The sequence below is a fragment of the Bufo bufo genome, chromosome 1, assembly GCF_905171765.1.
Source record: "Bufo bufo chromosome 1, aBufBuf1.1, whole genome shotgun sequence".
NCBI classification, from domain to species: domain Eukaryota; kingdom Metazoa; phylum Chordata; class Amphibia; order Anura; family Bufonidae; genus Bufo; species Bufo bufo.
Genome location: NC_053389.1, coordinates 735,662,992 through 735,685,720, shown reverse-complemented (window position 1 = coordinate 735,685,720; position 22,729 = coordinate 735,662,992). Strand labels below are relative to the sequence as shown.

General features: G+C 45.1%; 1 protein-coding gene across 2 annotated transcripts in view; it reads left to right on the top strand.

The window, feature by feature from the left end:
• Nucleotides 1-6,473: 6,473 nt before the first annotated feature.
• LOC120986078 (tetraspanin-15-like) overlaps nt 6,474-22,729 on the top strand; it is a 249,986-nt gene continuing 233,730 nt past the window's right edge. For both annotated transcript variants that reach the window (XM_040414403.1, XM_040414402.1), the window contains exon 1: nt 6,474-6,691. In XM_040414403.1, the coding sequence (XP_040270337.1) occupies nt 6,605-6,691 (87 nt within the window). In that variant the 5' untranslated portion in view covers nt 6,474-6,604. The remainder of the gene's footprint in view (nt 6,692-22,729) is intronic.

Below are 22,729 nucleotides of genomic sequence, written 5' to 3'. Positions count from 1 at the left end.
GTACTCTCTCAGGAAACCAATGGGGAGGAACATCCCATTGTTTTCCTGAGCCGCAAACTTACCCCAGCCGAGACCCGGTACAGTATAGTGGAGAGTGCCTGGCCATCAAGTGGGCACTCGAGTCTCTCCGCTATTATCTGTTGGGGAGAAAGTTCTGTCTGGTGACAGACCACTCCCCTCTCAAGTGGATGAGCCAGGCCAAGGAGAGGAATGATCGGGTCACCAGGTGGTTTTTGTCTCTACAGAACTTTAAATTCTCTGTGGAACATAGGGCAGGCAGGTTACAGGGAAATGCAGATGCCCTGTCCTGGGTACACTGTCTGGCAAGTGTTCACCCCCTCAGGGTTGAACAACGGGGGGAGGTATGTAGGAAGGCGCAAGGGTCCGTCATTGACGGAAAGTACGTGTCGCCGGGATTCCTGGTCTCGGTGAGATAAGAATTTCGTGTGTCAGCAGCAGCTAGTACTCGCTGACAATGTTGTTTTACTTAGTATGGCTGTAAAGCCGATCCAGCCGGTTGTTATTGGGAGCAGCCAAAGAGCAGGGTGGGTGGCTGTTACCACGATTCCAGGCCGGGTTTTGGGCTGGGCTATAAAAACCCAGCCAACAGTCTCAGCTGGGTGGAATTGATCCTCCATCTGACAGTGGAGCTCGGTCAGGCTCTGCTTTGGGACCTAAAACGTTTGGTACCGTGCTGGAGTGACACTGCTGGGAATCAGGCGCCCTAAGGCCCCTTTCACACGAGCGAGTATTCCGCGCGGATGCGATGCGGGAGGTGAACGCATTGCACCCGCACTAAATACTGACCCATTCATTTCTATGGGGCTGTGCACACGAGCGGTGATTTTCACGCATCACTTTTGCGTTGCGTGAAAATCGCAGCATGCTCCTCTTTGTGCGTTTTTCACGTAACGCAGGCCCCATAGAAATGAATGGGGTTGCGTGAAAATCGCAAGCATCCGCAAGCAAGTGCGGATGCGGTGCGATTTTCACGCACGGTTGCTAGGAGACGATCGGGATGGAGACCCGAACCTTATTATTTTCCCTTATAACATGGTTATAAGGGAAAATAATAGCATTCTGAATACAGAATGCTAAGTAAAACAGGGCTGGAGGGGTTAAAAAAAATAAAAAATCATTTCACTCACCTTAATCCACTTGCTCGCGATGCCCGGCATCTCCGTCTGACTCTTTTACTGTATAGGACCTGTGGAGAGCATTAACTATAGTTTAAGGACCTGGGATGACGTCACTCCGGTCATCACATGGTACGTCACATGATCTTTTACCATGATGGATCATGTGATGACCGGAGTGACGTCACCACAGGTCCTGTTCCTGTAATGAATGCTCACCACAGGTCCTGTTCAACAAAGGAGACAGACGAAAAGCCGGGCAGCGCGATCAAGTGGACTAAGGTGAGTTAAATAATTATTTTATTTTTTTAACCCCTCCAGCGCTATTTTACTATGCATTCTGTGTTCAGAATGCTATTATTTTCCATTATAACCATGTTATAAGGGAAAATAATACAATCTACAGAACACCGATCCCAAGCCCGAACTTCTGTGAAGAAGTTCGGGTTTGGGTACCAAACACGTGCGATTTTTCTCACGCGAATGCAAAACGCATTACAATGTTTTGCACTCGCGCGGAAAAATCGTGCGTGTTCCTGCAACGCACCCGCACATTTTCCCGCAACGCCCGTGTGAAAGGGGCCTTATTCCACGGCAGAAAAATTGTCCGGTGCTCATTTATATGGTAGCGTTGATTTCTCCAGACGCTCCATCTCAATACATGGGATCCTCCTCCATAACATCCATACGGACTGGGGTTGTCTGAGACAACTCCATAAGGCCTTATGCACACGTCCGTAGTCAGCACACCGCAGATACGCAAAAGACGGATACCGGCCGCGTGCATGACGCAACTTTCTCACCCCCTTCACGAGAACTGCCTATTCTTGTCTGCAAAATGGGCAAGAATAGAACATGTTCTGTAATTTGTGGAATGGCATCTGTTGTCCACATTTTTTGCGGACCCATAGAAAGTAATCGGTCTCCATTAGATCTGCAAAAAATGTGGATCGGACATGGACCAAAACTAAGTTTGTTTGCATGAGGCCTTGGTCTGAAAACACATGTAGGTATTTTGTCATTTTTTTTTTGCCCTGGCGTTTTTTGGTCTGGTTTTTACAGTAAAAATGCCAGCTCCAGATGTCTATGGGAAGTACAAAATGCGGGACACACGTGCGTTTTTTGCCTTGTGGTATATTTTCTAATTAACAGCTAGCTTTTTTTTCAAAATACAGCACATTACAGTTTTTGGTACCAAGGCCAGCGTTTTCATTGCCAGTCTTGGTTCTTCCTGCGCAGGCGGAGGACGCTCCAAAGTTGGGGTTCATGCACACAAACTTATTTTTTTTCTGTGACCATTTTTTTTTGCGGCTTGTATGCGGAACCATTCACTTAAAAAGGTTCCCAAAATACAAACCGGATTCCAAAAAAGTTGGGACACTATACAAATCGTGAATAAAAACTGAATGCAATGATGTGGAGGTGCCAACTTCTAATATTTTATTCAGAATAGAACATAAATCACGGAACAAAAGTTTAAACTGAGAAAATGTACCATTTTAAGGGAAAAATATGTTGAATCAGAATTTCATGCTGTCAACAAATCCCCAAAAAGTTGGGACAAGGCCATTTTCACCACTGTGTGGCATCTCCCCTTCTTCTTACAACACTCAACAGACGTCTGGGGACCGAGGAGACCAGTTTCTCAAGTTTAGAAATAGGAATGCTCTCCCATTCTTGTCTAATACAGGCCTCTAACTGTTCAATCGTCTTGGGCCTTCTTTGTTGCACCTTCCTCTTTATGATGCGCCAAATGTTCTCTATAGGTGAAAGATCTGGACTGCAGACTGGCCATTTCAGTACCCGGATCCTTCTCCTACGCAGCCATGATGTTGTGATTGATGCAGAATGTGGTCTGGCATTATCTTGTTGAAAAATGCAGGGTCTTCCCTGAAAGAGATGACGTCTGGATGGGAGCATATGTTGTTCTAGAACCTGAATATATTTTTCTGCATTGATGGTGCCTTTCCAGACATGCAAGCTGCCCATGCCACACGCACTCATGCAACCCCATACCATCAGAGATGCAGGCTTCTGAACTGAGCGTTGATAACAACTTGGGTTGTCCTTGTCCTCTTTGGTCCGGATGACATGGTGTCCTAGATTTCCAAAAAGAACTTCAAATTGTGACTCGTCTGACCACAGAACAGTGTTCAATTTTGCCAGACTCGATTTTAAATGATCCCTGGCCCAGTGAAAACGCCTGAGCTTGTGGATCTTGCTTAGAAATGGCTTCTTCTTTGCACTGTAGAGTTTCAGCTGGCAACGGTGGATGGCACGGTGGATTGTGTTCACTGACAATGGTTTCTGGAAGTATTCCTGAGCCCATTCTGTGATTTCTTTTACAGTAGCATTCCTGTTTGTGGTGCAGTGTCGTTTAAGGGCCCGGAGATCACGGGCATCCAGTATGGTTTTACGGCCTTGACCCTTACGCACAGAGATTGTTCCAGATTCTCTGAATCTTCGGATGATGTTATGCACAGTTGACGATGATAGATGCAAAGTCTTTGCAATTTTTCGCTGGGTAACACCATTCTGATATTGCTCCACTATCTTTCTGCGCAACATTGTGGGAATTGGTGATCCTCTACCCATCTTGGCTTCTGAGAGACACTGCCACTCTGAGAAGCTCTTTTTATACCCAATCATGTTGCCAATTGACCTAATTAGTGTTATTTGGTCTTCCAGCTCTTCGTTATGCTCAAATTTACTTTTTCCAGCCTCTTATTGCTACTTGTCCCAACTTTTTTGGGATTTGTTGACACCGTGAAAATTGGAATCAACGTATTTTTCCTTTAAAATGATACATTTACTCTGATTAAACGTTTGATCTGTCATCTACGTTCTATTACAAATAAAATATTGACATTTGCCATCTCCACATCATTGCATTCAGTTTTTATTCACAATTTGTTTAGTGTCCCAACTTTTTTGGAATCCGGTTTGTAAAATGGAAATGACTCCATGTGCATTCTGTTTATATGTCCACATGGCCGTTCTGCAAAGAACGACAGAACATGTCCAATTCTTGTCCGTTTTACAGACAAGGATAGGCATTGTTACAATGGATCCGCAAAAAAAACTGATGCAACATGGTCGTCCTTGTTTTTGCGGACTGCAAAATACATACGGTTGTGTGAATGAGCCCTTATGCTGTGGCGCAGGCCTCAGCATACATTTGGCTCATCCTCCCGCCGGCCTCCTAGCTGCCATAGATTTCTATCTTCAAGATAAATGTGCGGCCCTGCTGGCTCCGCCACCACCCCAATCCCTTTTATCCCCACTTCAGAAAAGTGGGGAGAAGGAGAATACATGCAAAGTTTATCGGTTCATTTTAGGACAAGTGACGCGAGTTCTAAGATATGATAAGGGAAGATGGCGGCAGGCTCACCTCCACCCTGGCCGCGTTTGTGGAGCCACTGCCGGGCAGGAGCCTCGTCCACATCCGCTCCAGAGCGGGGAGCAGTGATTGACAGCCCGGCTCCGCTGACATCACTTCCAGGGAGGGATGTTGCAGGCGCCATCCACCGTGGTCACGTTTGTGGAGCCGCAGCCAGGCAGGAGCCTCATCCACCAACTGTAATGACCGGCGTCACGCAAAGGGAGGGAAATGGGAAGGCCCTGTCCAAGGGAGAGGGAAAGGTGGTGACCCCTGACTCACCTTGCGGCTGGCACCTGACTGCCCTGACGTCCCTAGACGGGTTCCTCACCCATACGCCGATCACGTGCCTAAACCCTGGCTTTCCCTGAGATGAGCCCTAGATAGTGAACGGGCCGGTGGGATCGCTAGTCCGCACCACTGACACTAAGAGGGAAACACCAGGGAGAGGACAGACAAAACAGACAAACATATAATCCCAGGTGGGCGACCACAGCAGACCACCAAGGGCCAACAGGGATCCGTAGGGTAACGTTCTGGAACAACGACCAGGGATCACAGCTACTCAGCTCCAGAGGGTCAGTATAGAAGTCGAGGCAGGAAGCTCTATATCTGGCAACCAGAGAAGTGAGAGATGGGAATATAAGGAGGTTGGGATTGCTGGACAAGAAACAGCTGAGGAGGAGAAGCTACAGGTCCCTGAGTGAGCCAAAAAGGATTGCAAGGCAAACCCAGAAAGCTACCATAAGGAAACAGCACTGTCTTTGTACATCGAACGCGCAGCCACCCGCTGCAACTTCCTGACCCCGGGTATAACGGAGTCAGACGTGGCTCTTGACACCCTCGTGACACCAACGCTCTGGAGTGGGTAGTGGTGATTGAGATCCCCACTCCCCCAGACAGGACTTCCAGGGAAGATGGCGGCAGACTCTCATGAGTAAAGAGCAGTGATTGAGAGCCCCGCTCCTAGTACAGCACTTCCAGGGAAGGGAACGGCAGACACCAACCACAGCACCTCTCTGGAGTGGCGATCCCCCCTCCTCATAGCCCCCAATTTTCTCTCCCGAGGATGCCTTCCGCCCAGGGCCGAGCATTAAGCCCACCGAGGTGCCTTCCGCCCAGGGCACCGGGGAGTATTAAGCCATCTTATGCAGCTCTGATGCAGACCCATTCACTTTAATGGTCCGCAAAAGATGCGGACAGCACCCTGTTCCATGGTCCCGCAAAAAAAATATGGTCGGCATCCGTGTTCTGCGTAACCACAATTTGTGGGCCGCAAAACACGCCGCAGTTGTGTGCATAAGCCCTAAATTAGGCGCATCCTCTGGCTACACAGGGGAAATCGGGACGGGCGAACAAAACACTGATCTGTATCAATGTGCCTCATAGTGCAAAGACAGACACGGTATACATTCATACACACCGTACAGTACATGTGTACACACTGCACACACTCACACCATATACAGACAGTCCAAACAGCGCACACACAGCGGGTGATTTACGTGTCCTTCCTCATAAATTAGGCAGAGAGAAAAACTACACCAGCCCCTGTTAGTAAATTTGTCGCGACACAGCGTAAAACCCACTGTGCGGCTAAATATTTTTCACTGCTGGTTAAAATAGGGAATGGCGACTTTTTATTTATTTATATATAAATAGTGGGAAATCCCTTAATAAATGACCCCCACTATGTACCTTCATACACACCATTCATGTATACACTATATACAGTCATACACACCAGACAGACATCTATACACACACCATATACAGTATTGTACATGCATTCAGACAGTACATGCATTCATACACACCATTCATGTATACAGTAGTACATACACATATGACACCATATACAGTATTGTACATTCATACACACCATTCACATACAGTATGGACACGCACTGTACACACGCCCCGTTATCAGCGGCAGGTGCGGTGACAGCAGGCCGGGCGCGGCCAGTGAGGGGTTAATGAGTGTCCCCTCCCTGTGCTCGGTCTCTCTCCCCATGCGGAAGTGTGCAGCGCCGAGACAATGACCGGGGAGCGCACGGCGCCGTGCATGTAAGCAGCAGCAGCAGCCGCCATGGCGGGCAGTGACACGTGGAGGGCCACCCTGCGCACCTACTACTGCATCAAGTTCTCCCTGTCCTTCTACTCCACGCTGTTCTCGGTAGGTGCCCGTGTGGGGGGCGGGGTGGCATACACCGGGGGTATGGAGGTGTGGTCTGTGCACACAATGGTGGAGAGGAGGTCTGTGTGTAGTCACTGATCCAGGACCTGCTCCTCATCATACAGGGACCCATTCATTTCTATGGGGATGCAATAAATGGTGACTGGACGCGGAGGTTATTCTGCACATGACAGAACATCTCCTCTCCTTGTCTGTAGGAAAATGGGACATGTACGCGGCCGGTATCCGTATTTTGTGGATCTGCATTTTGTAGAACGCGGAATACATACGGTCGTGTGCGTGAGCCGTATCTGGACCTGACATAACTAGCGTGAAATCCATGACTAAGGCTACATTCACACGTCTGTGCTGTTTCTTGCGGTCCGCAAATGGTGGATCTGCAAAACAAGGATACCGGCCGGCGCTATATAGAAATGACTATTGTGGGGCCGCCGAAAAGAAATACGGATGCGGACAGCACATGGTGTGCTGTCCACATCTTTTGCAGCCCCGTTGAAATTAATGGGTCCTCACCCGTTCCGCAAAATTGCGGATCGGATGCGGAGCCGTTCATACAGTTGTGTGAATGTAGTCTAATTCTGCATGAGATGCACGCAGATTTTGTTAAAACCCATGATGGACATTATCCAGCAGTCCTGGACTTGGCCTCACCGCTGTACTGGAAACCAGCAAATCACTGGACATGTAATGGGAACAGGAGCTGTCTTGGGGTTCAGCATGAACTCCGCCGCCGCCCCGTCCGCCAGCTGTCAGGTGGACAGTTTTTCATTTCATTGACTCCTGTTTTTATTGAAACCATAAATTTGGCTCCCTATGCACAGTGGCGCCCAAGGCAGCTGTCTACTCTGCCAAACCCCCGTCCCTTTGGCTGCCTGCACGCGCTGTGGACTCTCGGCAGTGTAATACAGTATGAGATGACACAAACCTCGTCTACACTTTGCTTTTTTTCATCTGTGTGCAAATTGACCCGCCATAAGGATTTAGAAATCCGCAGCATGTCAATCGTTTGTTTGAGATCTGTGGAAAATCCGCATCAAAAAACGGAAGTAAAACATGCAGTTTTTGAGGTGGTTTTGGTGCAGAAATGCACAGAAAACCACACGTGAATCTGTGCAGATTTTCTGTTAGTAAACCGACACCCGTGTGCGGCCACCCTTAGGCCACCTGCACATGTTGTGGAATACGTGCATTTTTTCAGCGCAAATTCCCGTGCAGAAAAACCACAGCATAAGGGCACATGAACGTATTTTTGGTCTGCATCCGATCTACATTTTATGCCGATTCCGACCCATTCACTTCATTGGGGCTGCAAAAGATGCAGATAGCACCCCTTGTGCTGTCCGCATCCGTATATCCATTCCACGGCCCCGCAAAAACATAGAACATGTCCTAGTCTTGTCCGTTTTACAGACAAGGGTGGGACACTTCTGTAGAGCACACAACATCCGTTTTTTTTTTTGCGGACTGTATGCGGAACCATTAATTTCAATGGCTCCGCATAGAAAACAGAAGTTACTCTGTGTGCATTCCGTTTCCGTATGTCTGCATGTCCGTTCCGCAAAAAAATAGAACATGTCCTATTCTTGTCCGCATAACGACAAGGATAGTACTGTTCTATCAGGGGCCAGCCGTTCCATTCCGCAAAATACAGAATGCACACGGACGTCAACTTTTTGAGGACCGCAAAATACATACAGTCGTGTGTATGAGGCCTTATAGCGAGTTTTGGAAAGTCTGACTGGGGCCGAAATGGTGAATTGGACATAGACGTTGAACATACTATAGACATTGGAAGTAGATATTGGACGTAGATATTGGAGGAGGAGACGCCGTTCAGAGACAGCTCACACACACGCGGCTGGATATCGGGTAGGTGAAGGATTCAGATCGACCTCACATATATGGCTTTAGTGCCTGATGATTAATGATTTGAACGGTCACGATCTTAGCATATATATGCAACCTATGCCTGCCTGCATTCATACCTATACCGGTTTCAAAGTGGAGAAAGGAATGATTACAGGGCTGGATACAGCTTCAAATAACATATGCTGATCCAGGCCCTGCACTCACAACACCCTCCAGGTGAATGCAGGCATTTAAACAATTAAGATCTGCCAGTAGTGAATGTATTGTGAACTGCCTCTGGAGGTACACTGTATGGGCTCTACATGTATGTTTGTATGTTAGTTTTATGTCACAATAAAAATTCCATTTTATTAGGTAAACACGTTGTACCGATTCTCTTTGTTGAAACATACTATAGACATTGGAAGTAGATATTGGACGTAGATATTGGACATACTGTAGATATTGGACATACTATAGACATTGGAAGTAGATATTGGACGTAGATATTGGACATACTGTAGATATTGGACATACTGTAGATATTGGAAGTAGATATTGGACATACTGTAGATATTGGACATAGATATTGGACGTAGATATTGGAAGTAGATATTGGACATAGATATTGGACATACTGTAGATATTGGACGTAGATATTGGACATACTGTAGATATTGGACATACTGTAGATATTGGAAGTAGATATTGGACATACTGTAGATATTGGACATAGATATTGGAAGTAGATATTGGACATAGATATTGGACATAGATATTGGAAGTAGATATTGGACATACTAGATATTGGACATACTGTAGATATTGGACGTAGATATTGGACATACTGTAGATATTGGACGTAGATATTGGACATACTGTAGATATTGGAAGTAGATATTGGACATACTGTAGATATTGGACATACTGTAGATATTGGAAGTAGATATTGGACATACTGTAGATATTGGACGTAGATATTGGACGTTGATATTGGACATACTGTAGATATTGGACGTAGATATTGGACGTAGATATTGGACATACCGTAGATATTGGAAGTAGATATTGGACATAGATATTGGAAGTAGATATTGGACATACTGTAGATATTGGACGTAGATATTAGACATACTGTAGATATTGAACATAGATATTGGAAGTAGATATTGGACATAGATATTGGACATAGATATTGGAAGTAGATATTGGACATAGATATTGGACATACTGTAGATATTGGACGTAGATATTGGACATACTGTAGATATTGGACGTAGATATTGGACATACTGTAGATATTGGACGTAGATATTGGACATACTGTAGATATTGGACGTAGATATTGGACATACTGTAGATATTGGACGTAGATATTGGACATACTGTAGATATTGGAAGTAGATATTGGACGTACTGTAGATATTGGACATACAGTAGATATTGGACATACTGTAGATATTGGAAGTAGATATTGGACATACTGTAGATATTGGAAGTAGATATTGGACATACTGTAGATATTGGACGTAGATATTGGACATACTGTAGATATTGGACATACTGTAGATATTGGAAGTAGATATTGGACATACTGTAGATATTGGACGTAGATATTGGACATACTGTAGATATTGGACGTAGATATTGGACATACTGTAGATATTGGACGTAGATATTGGACATACTGTAGATATTGGACGTAGATATTGGACATACTGTAGATATTGGACGTAGATATTGGACATACTGTAGATATTGGAAGTAGATATTGGACATACTGTAGATATTGGACATACTGTAGATATTGGAAGTAGATATTGGACATACTGTAGATATTGGACATAGATATTGGAAGTAGATATTGGACATAGATATTGGACATACTGTAGATATTGGACGTAGATATTGGACATACTGTAGATATTGGACGTAGATATTGGACATACTGTAGATATTGGACGTAGATATTGGATATACTGTAGATATTGGACGTAGATATTGGACATACTGTAGATATTGGAAGTAGATATTGGACGTACTGTAGATATTGGACATACAGTAGATATTGGACATACTGTAGATATTGGAAGTAGATATTGGACATACTGTAGATATTGGACATACTGTAGATATTGGAATTAGATATTGGACATGACGTAGATATTGGACATACTGTAGATATTGGACGTAGATATTGGACATACTGTAGATATTGGACGTAGATATTGGACATACTGTAGATATTGGACGTAGATATTGGACATACTGTAGATATTGGACGTAGATATTGGACATACTGTAGATATTGGACGTAGATATTGGACATACTGTAGATATTGGAAGTAGATATTGGACATACTGTAGATATTGGAAGTAGATATTGGACATACTGTAGATATTGGACATACTGTAGATATTGGACGTAGATATTGGACATACTGTAGATATTGGAAGTAGATATTGGACATACTGTAGATATTGGACATACTGTAGATATTGGACGTAGATATTGGACGTAGATATTGGACATACCGCAGATATTGGACATACCATAGATATTGGACATAGATATTGGAAGTAGATATTGGACATAGATATTGGACATAGATATTGGAAGTAGACATTGGACATAGATATTGGACATACTGTAGATATTGGACATACTGTAGATATTGGACGTAGATATTGGACATACTGTAGATATTGGAAGTAGATATTGGACATACTGTAGATATTGGACATACTGTAGATATTGGAAGTAGATATTGGACATACTGTAGATATTGGACATACTGTAGATATTGGAAGTAGATATTGGACATACTGTAGATATTGGACATACCGTAGATATTGGACATAGATATTGAAAGTAGATATTGGACATACTGTAGATATTGGATGTAGATATTAGACATACTGTAGATATTGGACATAGATATTGGAAGTAGATATTGGACATACTGTAGATATTGGACGTAGATATTGGACATACTGTAGATATTGGAAGTAGATATTGGACATACTGTAGATATTGGACGTAGATATTGGAAGTAGATATGGGACATACTGTAGATATTGGACGTAGATATTGGAAGTAGATATGGGACATACTGTAGATATGGGACATACTGTAGATATTGGAAGTAGATATTGGACATAGATATTGGACATACTGTAGATATTGGACATACTGTAGATATTGGACATACTGTAGATATTGGACGTAGATATTGGACATACCGTAGATATTGGACATACCGTAGATATTGGACATACTGTAGATATTGGAAGTAGATATTGGACATACTGTAGATATTGGACATACTGTAGATATTGGACGTAGATATTAGACATACTGTAGATATTGGACGTAGATATTGGAAGTAGATATTGGACATACTGTAGATATTGGACATACTGTAGATATTGGACGTAGATATTGGACATACTGTAGATATTGGACGTAGATATTGGACATACTGTAGATATTGGAAGTAGATATTGGACATACTGTAGATATTGGAAGTAGATATTGGACATACTGTAGATTAGGGGTGGGCGATATAGGCGATATGCGATATAAATTTGGGCCACGATATGGATTTTCGCCATATCGCGATATGATCACGCTCTCTGCGCTCACCATTTTCTCCTGATGAGCCGGCCGGCACAGTGGAGGGAGAAGGAGGGAGTCCCTCCCTCCCCACTGTGCGCGGCTGCCGCTGAACACCAATGAGGACAGAGTAGGAGGAGGAGGGGAGGGACTGTGGCCACTGCACCACCAATGAATGTGCCGGCCATATCCCACAGGGTCCCCCCCCCCCCCCCCCATCATTGGTGGCAGTGGGCAGTTCAGCAATATATCGCCCACCCCTAAGTGTAGATATTGGATAAATATATCGCAATATAGATTTTAGGCCATATCGCCCACCCCTAAGTGTAGATATTGGACGTAGATATTGGACATACTGTAGATATTGGACATACTGTAGATCAGGGCTTGACAAATTTCCTTGGAATCTAGGAGCCAGCTAAAAAAGTTAGGAGCCGTTTTTTTTTTACCTTTTATAAAGCCTTATTTTCAGCGACAAAAATAACACCTCTTAAATTAACATATAAAGAAGTCTAGAACCAAACAACATGGGCATTGTTTATCAGTGTACTGTGACATCACTGTGTGCCGCATCTCTTCAGTGTACTGTGATGTCACTGTGTATAATCCCTGTGCTGCAGCTGACAGAACTGAGATCCTTCCCCAGGATGTTTGGTCCAGGTTCATCTCATAGTTCTTCTCATGTAAACTTATTTTGTGACTAGATAAAACTGAAGCAGCGCTGGGTTTGAAGAGAAATGTCCCTTGTTGCCGCCTGTATCCGCCATCACTGCGGGATCACTGCCCTTCTGCTGTCCCAGATTATTTGTCCTGTCCGGGGGGTAATGGAGTCGATGTTATCGGCGTCTCCGTGGCTGTCCTTGTGCTCCCTCCGCTGTGGACGCGCACTGAGTCCAGGCCGGGATTTGGTTCCAGCTCTTGCCGAATCTACATCCCGTGCTGTGATGGGGAAGGGGTGGGACTGCGGTCCTGTTTGTCGGAGGGATCTCGGAGCACACCCCAATAACCGGACTTCTCTGACACCCTGATAATGCTCCCCAATAACTTCCCCTCTCTATTACACCCCTATAGTGCACCCCAGTAACTGGACTTCTTTAACCCTTCAATGCACCCCAATAACTTTCCCTCTCTATTAGACCCTAATAATGCACCCCAATAACTAGACTTCTCTACTGCACCCCTATAATATTCTCCAACTGCACTTTTTACCTCCCCCTCACCATGAGTCTAAACTTTCAGACTTCTTCATGACACCGTGGGAGTTGTTGTGCACCCTGCACCCCGGGTCTCGGTGCACCCTTCACCTCCCTCCCGCACCCCGCTTCTTCCCCGGTGACTCCCGTCAGAACTTCTCACAACTCCAGGCTCTCGCTCTGCCCCTCCCCGGGAAGTTGTGTAAGTTCTCCCCCCGTTCACAGCCGAGTCCCCGCTCTTACTTTGAATCAGGCTGCCGCTGGCCGGTCCCGGGCTGAGCTGCTGACACCGCTGGGAGCTCCGCTCTCTCACACTCTGAGCCCGGGCAGCGTGCAGCTAACTCTTATATGCGGGCAGTCACCCACTAAAAAGAGACATGTCACTCCGGAGGGGCTCCTCTCCGAGAAACGCTGGAAGAGTCTTAGTACAGGAAAATGGAAACCCCGCCGTAGTCACCTGCGCCGCTCCTGGGACATGAGGCGTGCGGTGGAGAGCGCCTAGCGGGCAGGTGAGCGCTGCCACGTACATGTCGTGTGTCACTCCGCGGCCAGCAGACACTGACAGCCAGCGGGGAGAGGGAGTGATGTCACTCGGCTTAACCCGTCATGTGCACCGCCTGTCACATTGTTAGCCTCGCGGTCTTAACCCTCCAGTGGCTGCGCCCGGCTGCTGGTGTGCTGGGCCTATTTTCAAGCAGGGGCAAATACCCAGGCGCCAGGACAAAATTCCTGATCGCCATGGCGACCTGGCGCCTGGGATTTGTCGAGCCCTGCTGTAGATATTGGATGTAGATAGATATGCAATATCAGTTATGATGCCAGATGTAGAATGAATGGAAAGTGCTAATTTGCATACAGAAGATTTTTCTGACAGATAGGGTTATTAGTCATTTATGTAGCTCCTGCATAGGCCCCAGCGCTGTACAGAGATTGCCATCCCTCACATCTAGGGCTGCAGCTATCGACTATTTTTGTAATCGAGTATTCTATCAATTAATCCAACGATTAATTAAGTACTCTAATAAATAAAACTAATTAAAAGAACATTTTTCTTTATAAAAACTCATCAGCACCCCCAGTGCCACCAGCTTACCCCCCCCCCCCCCCAGCGCCAGTACTTACCTTTTCTGTAGGGGCTCCGCTCCTCCTCATCTACTCTGTGCGCTGTCCTGACATCACACAGCATCGGGTCATAGTGACAATGTGTCAGGCCGGCGGGTGACCACGGAGTAATAGCAAGCGCTTCACTCCTGCTCCGTGGTCACATGACACAAACTATTTTTTTTGTGTCAAGTAATTGTTTCAGCCCTACTCACATTGGTACAGTACCTGTCCCCATTGGGGCTCACAAAAAAAATTCCAAATACCTATCGCTGTGGGGGAAATTTTTCCAACTGGTGTAAAGTAGAACTGACTTAGTTGCCCATAGCAACCAATCAGATCCCACCTTTTATTTTCCAAAGGAGCTGTGAAAAATGAAAGGTGGAATCTGATTGATTGCTATGGGCAACTAAGCCAGTTCTACTTTACACAATTTGATAAATCTCCCCCTGTGTTTTTGGAGTGGGGGAGGAAAGCAGGGTACCTGGAGGAGACCCAGGGAAACACGGGGAGAACATACAAACTCCATACAGACGTGGCCCTGGGTCAGATTCAAACCGAGAACCCCCAGGGCTGCAGGGGAACAGGGCGATCCACTGAGCCACCTTGCAGATCCACCATTGCTGCCATTCCTTTGGTGTCCAGGAACTATTTTTTGGCAATGGGAAGACTTTTTTTGCACTGGAGTAACCCTTTAACTGTAAAATTATATACAGGTGAAACTCGAAAAATTAGAATATTGTGCAAAGTTCATTTATTTCAGTAATGCAACTTAAAAGGTGAAACTAACATATGAGATAGACTCATTACAGGCAAAGCGAGATATTTCAAGCCTTTATTTGTTATAATTTGGATGATTATGGCTTACAGCTTATGAAACCCCAAAGTCACAATCTCAGGGAGGGAGGGCGGGGCGACGATCCGGTCTTGATAAAACTGGCCCAGAAGCGCCGCCGAAACCCTCTTTTTAAGGACCAAACTTTCCCGCCGCTGGCATCCACACCAATCAGCTGTCCAGAAATCAGAGAGGAGCCCTGCTTGACATCCAAGGCTCAGGTGAGACCGGCTAAAACCAGCTGATTCTGACAGGACTTAACCCTTTCATGAAAACCTGAAATAAAAGAGCGGGAAAGCAAGAAAAGGGGGGTGGTAAGGAAGGAGAGAAAAACGAGCAAAACCATACTAAAATATACATATTAATGGTGTCATTGCCCCCATGTGTCCCCCAAGCGAAACGCTCTGGGGGGCCTGAACAGGAGCGGCGCAGGGAGCCAGGTAAATATATTCATTGTGAAGGGCCCGGCATATGGGGGAGCTTTTTATAGTCTTGGATAACCCTTTTAATTACTAGTAGTGTGCAATGAAGGTCCAGCCGGGTGTTGGGGGGGTGTCTGACATCATCCTGAATCTAGCGGTGGGCTTTACCGGCCGTACTACAGTGCAGAAAGCTCCGTGCCCCGTGCTATGCCTCACTTCTAGGTTAGAGGCCACCTTTAGTCCTGCCCTGAAAGTGTCATGTTATTCAGGTTATACACTGTGACTTTCTCTTTCTGTTCATTGAAATCAATAGAAATAGCACACACCTTCCTCAGTCCTTAACTCCTTCCTGTCTGAATGCATTGAGGGGGGTCTGTCTTGGCTTTCTCTGTAATTTGTGAGCAGTGCATGTTTTATGGGTGTGTAATATACAGCTGCCGCTGTGTAATACATACAAGTCTGCTCTTGACAGATGTTATGGAGTCGTGCCAGCATCTACTAGAGCTCAGACAGTGCACGCTGCTTCAGCCTCAGGGCGTGACGTTTACCACTTGTGGCCTGGTAAATTATCAAGCGTTTAGTTGTCGAAAAATATCTCTATTAGGGCTCATCCACACGACCGTGCCGTTTTTAGTGGTCCGCAAATTGCGGTTCCGCAAAAAACTGATGCCGCCCGTGTGCCTTCCGCAATTTGCGGAGCGGAACAGGAGGCCCATTATAGAAATGCCTATTCTTGTCTGCAAAACAGACAAGAATAGGACATGCCGCATCATTTTTGCGGGGCCACGAAACGGAGCAACGGATGCGGACAGCACACAGAGTGCTGTCCGCCTCTTTTGCGGACCCATTGAAATATAGTGAGACAGCGATATAGTTAGACAGCTTGCCAAGTACAGCGCCGTATAGTGGCTGTGCTTGGTATTGCAGTCCAGGCCTAGTCACTTGAATGGGACTGAGCTGCACCTAGGCCTGTGACAGATAAGTGTGATGGTACTTACCTAGGAAGAGACCATGGCGCTCTCTGGACAGCTAATCGTTGGGGAAAGGGGGTGCCAGGAATCAGCCTCCCACCAATTAGATATCAGTTACCTGTCCTGAGGATAGGCCATCAGTATTAAAATTCTGGGCAACCCCTTTAATACATAGCAGGGGCCACAGTGACTGACCCCTGCGGTCCATAGCGATATAGTGAAACATAAAAGGGGCCACAGCAGTTGACCCCTGCGGTCCATAGCGATATAGTGAGACATAACAGGGACCACAGCGGCTGACCCCTGCGGTCCTTAGCAATATACTGAAACATAACAGGGGCCACAGTGGCTGACCCCTGCGGTCCATAGCGATATATATAGTGAGACCTAACTGGGGCCACAGCAGCAGACCCCTGCGGTCCATAGCGATATAGTGAGACATAACCCCTTCCCCTGTGAACGACTATACACAGATCAGATTTTGGGAAATGTCTGCTGGGTTAAATCCGTTCATTTTCACCAACTTTGGAGATGGTGAGTATAAACTAGTCCTGACGTGTAGACCGTAATGTTCATAGTCAGACTTTGTGTAGTCTTCTTCTTTTTAGCACCCGTCCCTCTCGTTACACTGGGTGCTCCCTGAGCTGGTGAGGTCAAGGATTGCCATGAATAAGATGCTCTCACAATCTTTGAAAGTCTCTCTCTGTTCTTGTCTGACAAGCTTCTGCAGGCTGCTCTCTGAGAAACTGCTTACAGAGGAAAGAATTGCGCTGAGGGCCACAGATTTTCGGTTCTTGAAGTACTGACCTAATGAGTGCATGATACATCTACACTTTGTAGTTCTAAGGATTGGCGGATTGTTTTAACGAAGACTGATTTCCATTTTCTAAGCTGCGGATATTAATAGACCAGGGAGACATCAAAGCTTGTGTAAGTGCTTGAATTGGGGATTTAAAGTGGTACTCCAGGATTACCTTCTTTTTTTAAATGTCCCCCCCCCCCCTCCCACTTTAAACTTGTGAAGGGAAGCATACATACCGGTGTTTGCTTCCCGCCACTCTGTTCCCGCTTCTTGGGTTCACTGCGCTTCGGTCCCCAAATGTAAACTTCCGGCATGGACGGGGTCAGGTGTGCCGCTACAGCCAATGACTGACAAGCAGCGGTGATGTGTATGCCCTTTAGGCCCCTTTAACACAAGCGAGCATTCCGTGCGAGTGCAATGCGTGAGGTGAACGCATTGCACCCGCACTGAATCCCGACCCATTCATTTCTATGGGGCTGTTCAGATAAGCAGTGATTTTCACGCATCACTTGTGCGTTGCGGGAAAATCGCAGCATGTTCTATATTCAGCGTTTTTCACGCAATGCAGGCCCCATAGCAATGAATGGGTCTGCATAAAAATCGCAAGCATCCGCAAGCAAGTGCGGATGCTGTGCAATTTTCACGCATGGTTGCTAAGGAGATGATGTACCGTAAGTAAATTGATAAAAGTCAATTTACTGTATTATCTTCTTTCTTCTTCTTTCAGGACCTGCCAAAAGACCTTTGACGTAATTGTGACGGTGACGTCAGAACAGGTCCTGCTGAATGAAGAGAGAAGTATCTTCTATCCTCATTCAGCAGGACCTGCGCTAACGTCACCGCGCTCACCACGTGGTGAGCACAATTACGTCATCAAAGGTCCTTTGGCAGGTCCTGAAAGAAGAAGAAAGAAGACGATGCCGGCTGCGCGAACAAGAGGATGAGGTGAGTAAATTATTTTTTTCAGCCCCTCAAGCCATATTTTAGTAAGCATTCTGTATTAAGAATGCTATTATTTTCCTTTATAACCATGTTATAAGGGAAAATAATAAAATCTACAGAACACCTAACTTCAGTGAAGAAGTCCAGGTTCGGGTCTGGGTACCACAATCAGTTTTTTATCACGCACGTGCAAAACGCATTGCACCCGCGCAATGAAAACTGAACATCGGAACGCAATCGCATTTAAAACTGACTGCAATTGCGTACCTACTCGCACGATTTTCCCTGATTGCAGACGCAACGCATCATGGACCAGCCTGTTTTGGGCCTTACTAACCAAGCTTTTTTTTTTCTTTTTTTTCATTGTCGGCTTTCAAGAGCTATAACTTTTTTATTTTTCTGTCTGTGTCTGTATGAGGGCTTGTTTTTTGTGGGACAAGTTGTAGTTTTTAATGGTGCCATTTTGGGGTACACATAACTTTGTGATGAACTTTTATTAACTCTTTCTGGGAGGGAGATGGGAAAAACAGCAATACAGATTTTTTACTTTATAAATTTAGCGACATTCATTTTTCTGCATAAATAACATAATATCTTTATTCACTGGGTTTGCACGATTACAGTGGTACCAAACACATATAGTTTTTTTTTTTTTTACATTTTACCACTTTTGGGCAATAAAACCCCTTTTCATTAATAATAAGAAAATCTTTTTTCATCGTCGTGTCCCAAGGCAAGACCCATAACTTTTTTATTTTACTTTCTATGAAGTTGTGTGGGGGCTTGATTGTTGCTGGACGACTTGTAGTTTTCATTGATATAATTTTGGCGTAAATAACAACACTTTTTGGCAACTAAGAATTAATTATCAATTCTGGCATTTTTTCACGAAAGTCAATAATTAACATGATATTTGTGTAGTTTGTCGTTATTTGTGTAGTAGTCCTTATGGACGAGACGATACAAAACATGTGGGGGGAATTTTATTTTTGCAATTTTTTTAAATTGTAAAGCATATTTTCAATGGAAAAAAGCGTTTTTTTCTCACTGGAATTATTTTATTTAATGGTTTTTTTTTTCCCCTCAGTTTTTTAATCACTTAATAGTCCAACAAGGGGACTATAACAGGCAATCTATTGATTGCCTCTAAAATACAATGCACTGTACTGAAGTTTATCTGGGGCAATAAACGTGCCCGCATAGCTGGGACTACCATGTGTTGACATAAAACACAAGGGGGTCTCTCTGTTCCTGATTTCATAAAGTATTATAAAGCTGCTAGACTGGCCCAGCTTTTTCTGACGCATACTAAGTCGGAGACACACCCCTTATGGGTTTCAATAGAACAGTCCCTCCTCTCGCCTTGGTCGTGGAGAGCCCTACTATGGACCTCACTATCCCTACGGATTAGGGTACGCTCCAATTCACCACTGTCCTATCAGGCCCTATTATTGTGGAGATCTGTTAGGTTTAAGCTGGCCCTACAATCGAAAATCTCTCCCCTCCTTCACCTTATAGGTAATCCCGCCTTCCCCCCGGGAATGAAAGCCTCCGATTTTAGCTGGTGGATTGACAACAAGTATGTGACTCTACACAGATTCTTGGTCAGAGGGAAATTGATTGCCTTGAGTGATTTTAAAGATAAATCTGTCCTCCCTAGGAGCGAATCATTCAGGGCTAATCAAATATTCTCATTCTTCCACTCTTTAAGGGTCAATAATGTGAATATAGACTTCACCCCCTTTGAACGTTATGCTAACTTTTCTTTGTGTAGGCAAGGACTATTGTCTAGATTATACGGAATGCTAGATCCCTCGCCAGATGGGGTTCGCCTCCCGTATATGGTGGAGTGGGAGAAGGATACACAGGTAGAATGCCCTCTTTCAGATTGGTTCTTCCGTTCCCAAACTATAACCAAAAGTTCTCGGCAAACCACACTGGCAGAGACCTCTGTGAAAGTTCTTCATAGAACCCATTTAGTACCTTACAGGTTACATCACATTTATCCAGAGGTTTCACCACTCTGCTTTAGGGGATGTGCTGAGAACGGAACAGTCTATCATATCTGGTGGACGTGCCCTCATGTCCAGTTATTATGGTCTAAAGTATGTCGATTGCTTTCATCAGTTCTAGATTGTAATTACCAACCAACCCCCACTTATTGTCTCTTAGGGGATAAGCCCCCTTGGTTGACATTTGCCAAGTTCAAACTGTCTCAATATATCTTAATGGCCGCCAGAATCCATATAGCGTTCAAATGGAAGACTAGTATATTAAGCTATCAAGCAGTCTTGGATAGAATTAATAGGATTCTGTTGTATGAGAAGCTTTCAGCCATTCGTATGGATACATTTGAAGCATTTGAAAAACTTTGGAAACCCTGGGTTTCATCCTCCTACTCCGCCAACATACAACGAAGTCTGTCATTATAATGATGGCAATATTGTATAAGGATATTCTAGACATGTTGGCTATATGTGTTCGTATGTCAAACGCTTTTGACTTGATCTTTATTTTCTAGCTATAATTGCTATTGGATCTCCATTTGACGATTGATATTGTTCTTATTGTTTTATTTTTCTACATTTTATGTATGTTTAAAATGTATACCACATTGCTATGTCAAGATGCTTTTACTCGATGGTATTTTACTTTTCAATAAAGCATTTGAAACATAAAATACAATGCACTATCCCTATAGTACATTGCATTTTAATGTCAATGCTATACTGACGGAGAGGCGCAGCTTTCTGGAGAACAAGATTGGGGCTTACACCGGGTCCCGTCCTGCCTATACACACATCGGCACCCCGCAGTCGCATTTGTGAGATCCGAGCCCCCGCTGTCCGCTGCACGGGGGACCCATGCAGCACTTAGACCGGGCCACCGTGAAAAGGCGGCAGCCCCTTTACCACTGTAAAAATGCGCATTGGTGGTCACTAAGGGGTTAAAGGGTTTCAGTATTTCATGACTATTCTATCAATCAGACTGGGGTTTGCAGAAATTCAGGCATGTGCTGCAAAAAAAAAAACTATTTACATGTATGAAACCAGTTTTTAGTTGCAGAAATTTCGGCAACAAATCTGCCATGTGTGAATATGCTCTTATTGTAGGGCACAGGTTTTAAACTCCTGCAATCAAGCAAGAGCAGGTTAGTTTCTCAGCTGTCAGAGACAGACACCCTGTAGTAGAGTTGTTGCGATACCAAATTTTTGATTCGGTTTCGATACCATGAAAAAGTATTGCGATACTCGATACCATTCGATACCACGCGAAAAAAATAAACAAAAAAAGCCACGTGCATTCCTCATTTTTAAAAATGGCGAATCGCGCAGTTTTTATTTTATTTTTTCTGTTCCGGCATTCACCACCTAGATTTTTTTTTTATATTTTAATAGTTTGGACTTTTCTGACGTGGCGATATAATATGTTTATTTATATATTTTATATGTGAAATTGGGAAAAGGGGGGTGATTTATACTTCATATTTTAGTGTTTTTTTTTTTTCACTTTTTATTTAATAACTATTTCCCCCCTTAGGGGCTAGAACCTGGGATCTTTCATCCCTTTTCCTATTCACCCTGATAGATCTCTATCAGGGTGAATAGGACTCCACACTGTCCCTGCTGCTCTGTGCTTTGTGCACACAGCATCAGGGATGTTACCATGGCAACCAGGGCTTCTGTAGCGTCCTGGCTGCCATGGTAACCGATCGGAGCCCCAGGCTTACACAGCTGGGGCTCCGATCAGAAGCTGCCACTGCACCACCAATGAGGGGGAGTGGAGAGGTCCCTGTGGCCACTGCCACCAATGATTTTAATACTGGAGGGTTGAGAGGGGCCGGCGCACTGTGCCACCAATGATTTTAATGGGATGGGGGGATTGAGGGGGGGGGGCACACTGCACCACCAATGATTTTACCCCTTTATACAGGAGGCGGGTACTAGCAGATCAGCGGCAGTTAACTGCCGCTGATCGCAGCTCCCTGTCAGGGGCAGGGTGCCGGCAATGCGATTCTGCTGCCGGCACCCGCCTCCTGTATGTGTTAAAGACTGACTACTGTATATGAGTCCAGACTTTCACTATTAGGCCACACAGAGCGGCGCCCAGCGATGTCTCAGCACTCACCATTTAGTCCTGGGCGCCGCTCCGTTCGCCCGCAGTGCCCCATTACTGTCTCCTCTCCTGCTCCACATGCTGCTGATTACTATCGGAGCGATGGGAGGAGACATCAGCTTCACTAGTGGGCGTTCCTTCTCCCTGGCTGTAGCGCTGTCCAATCGCAGC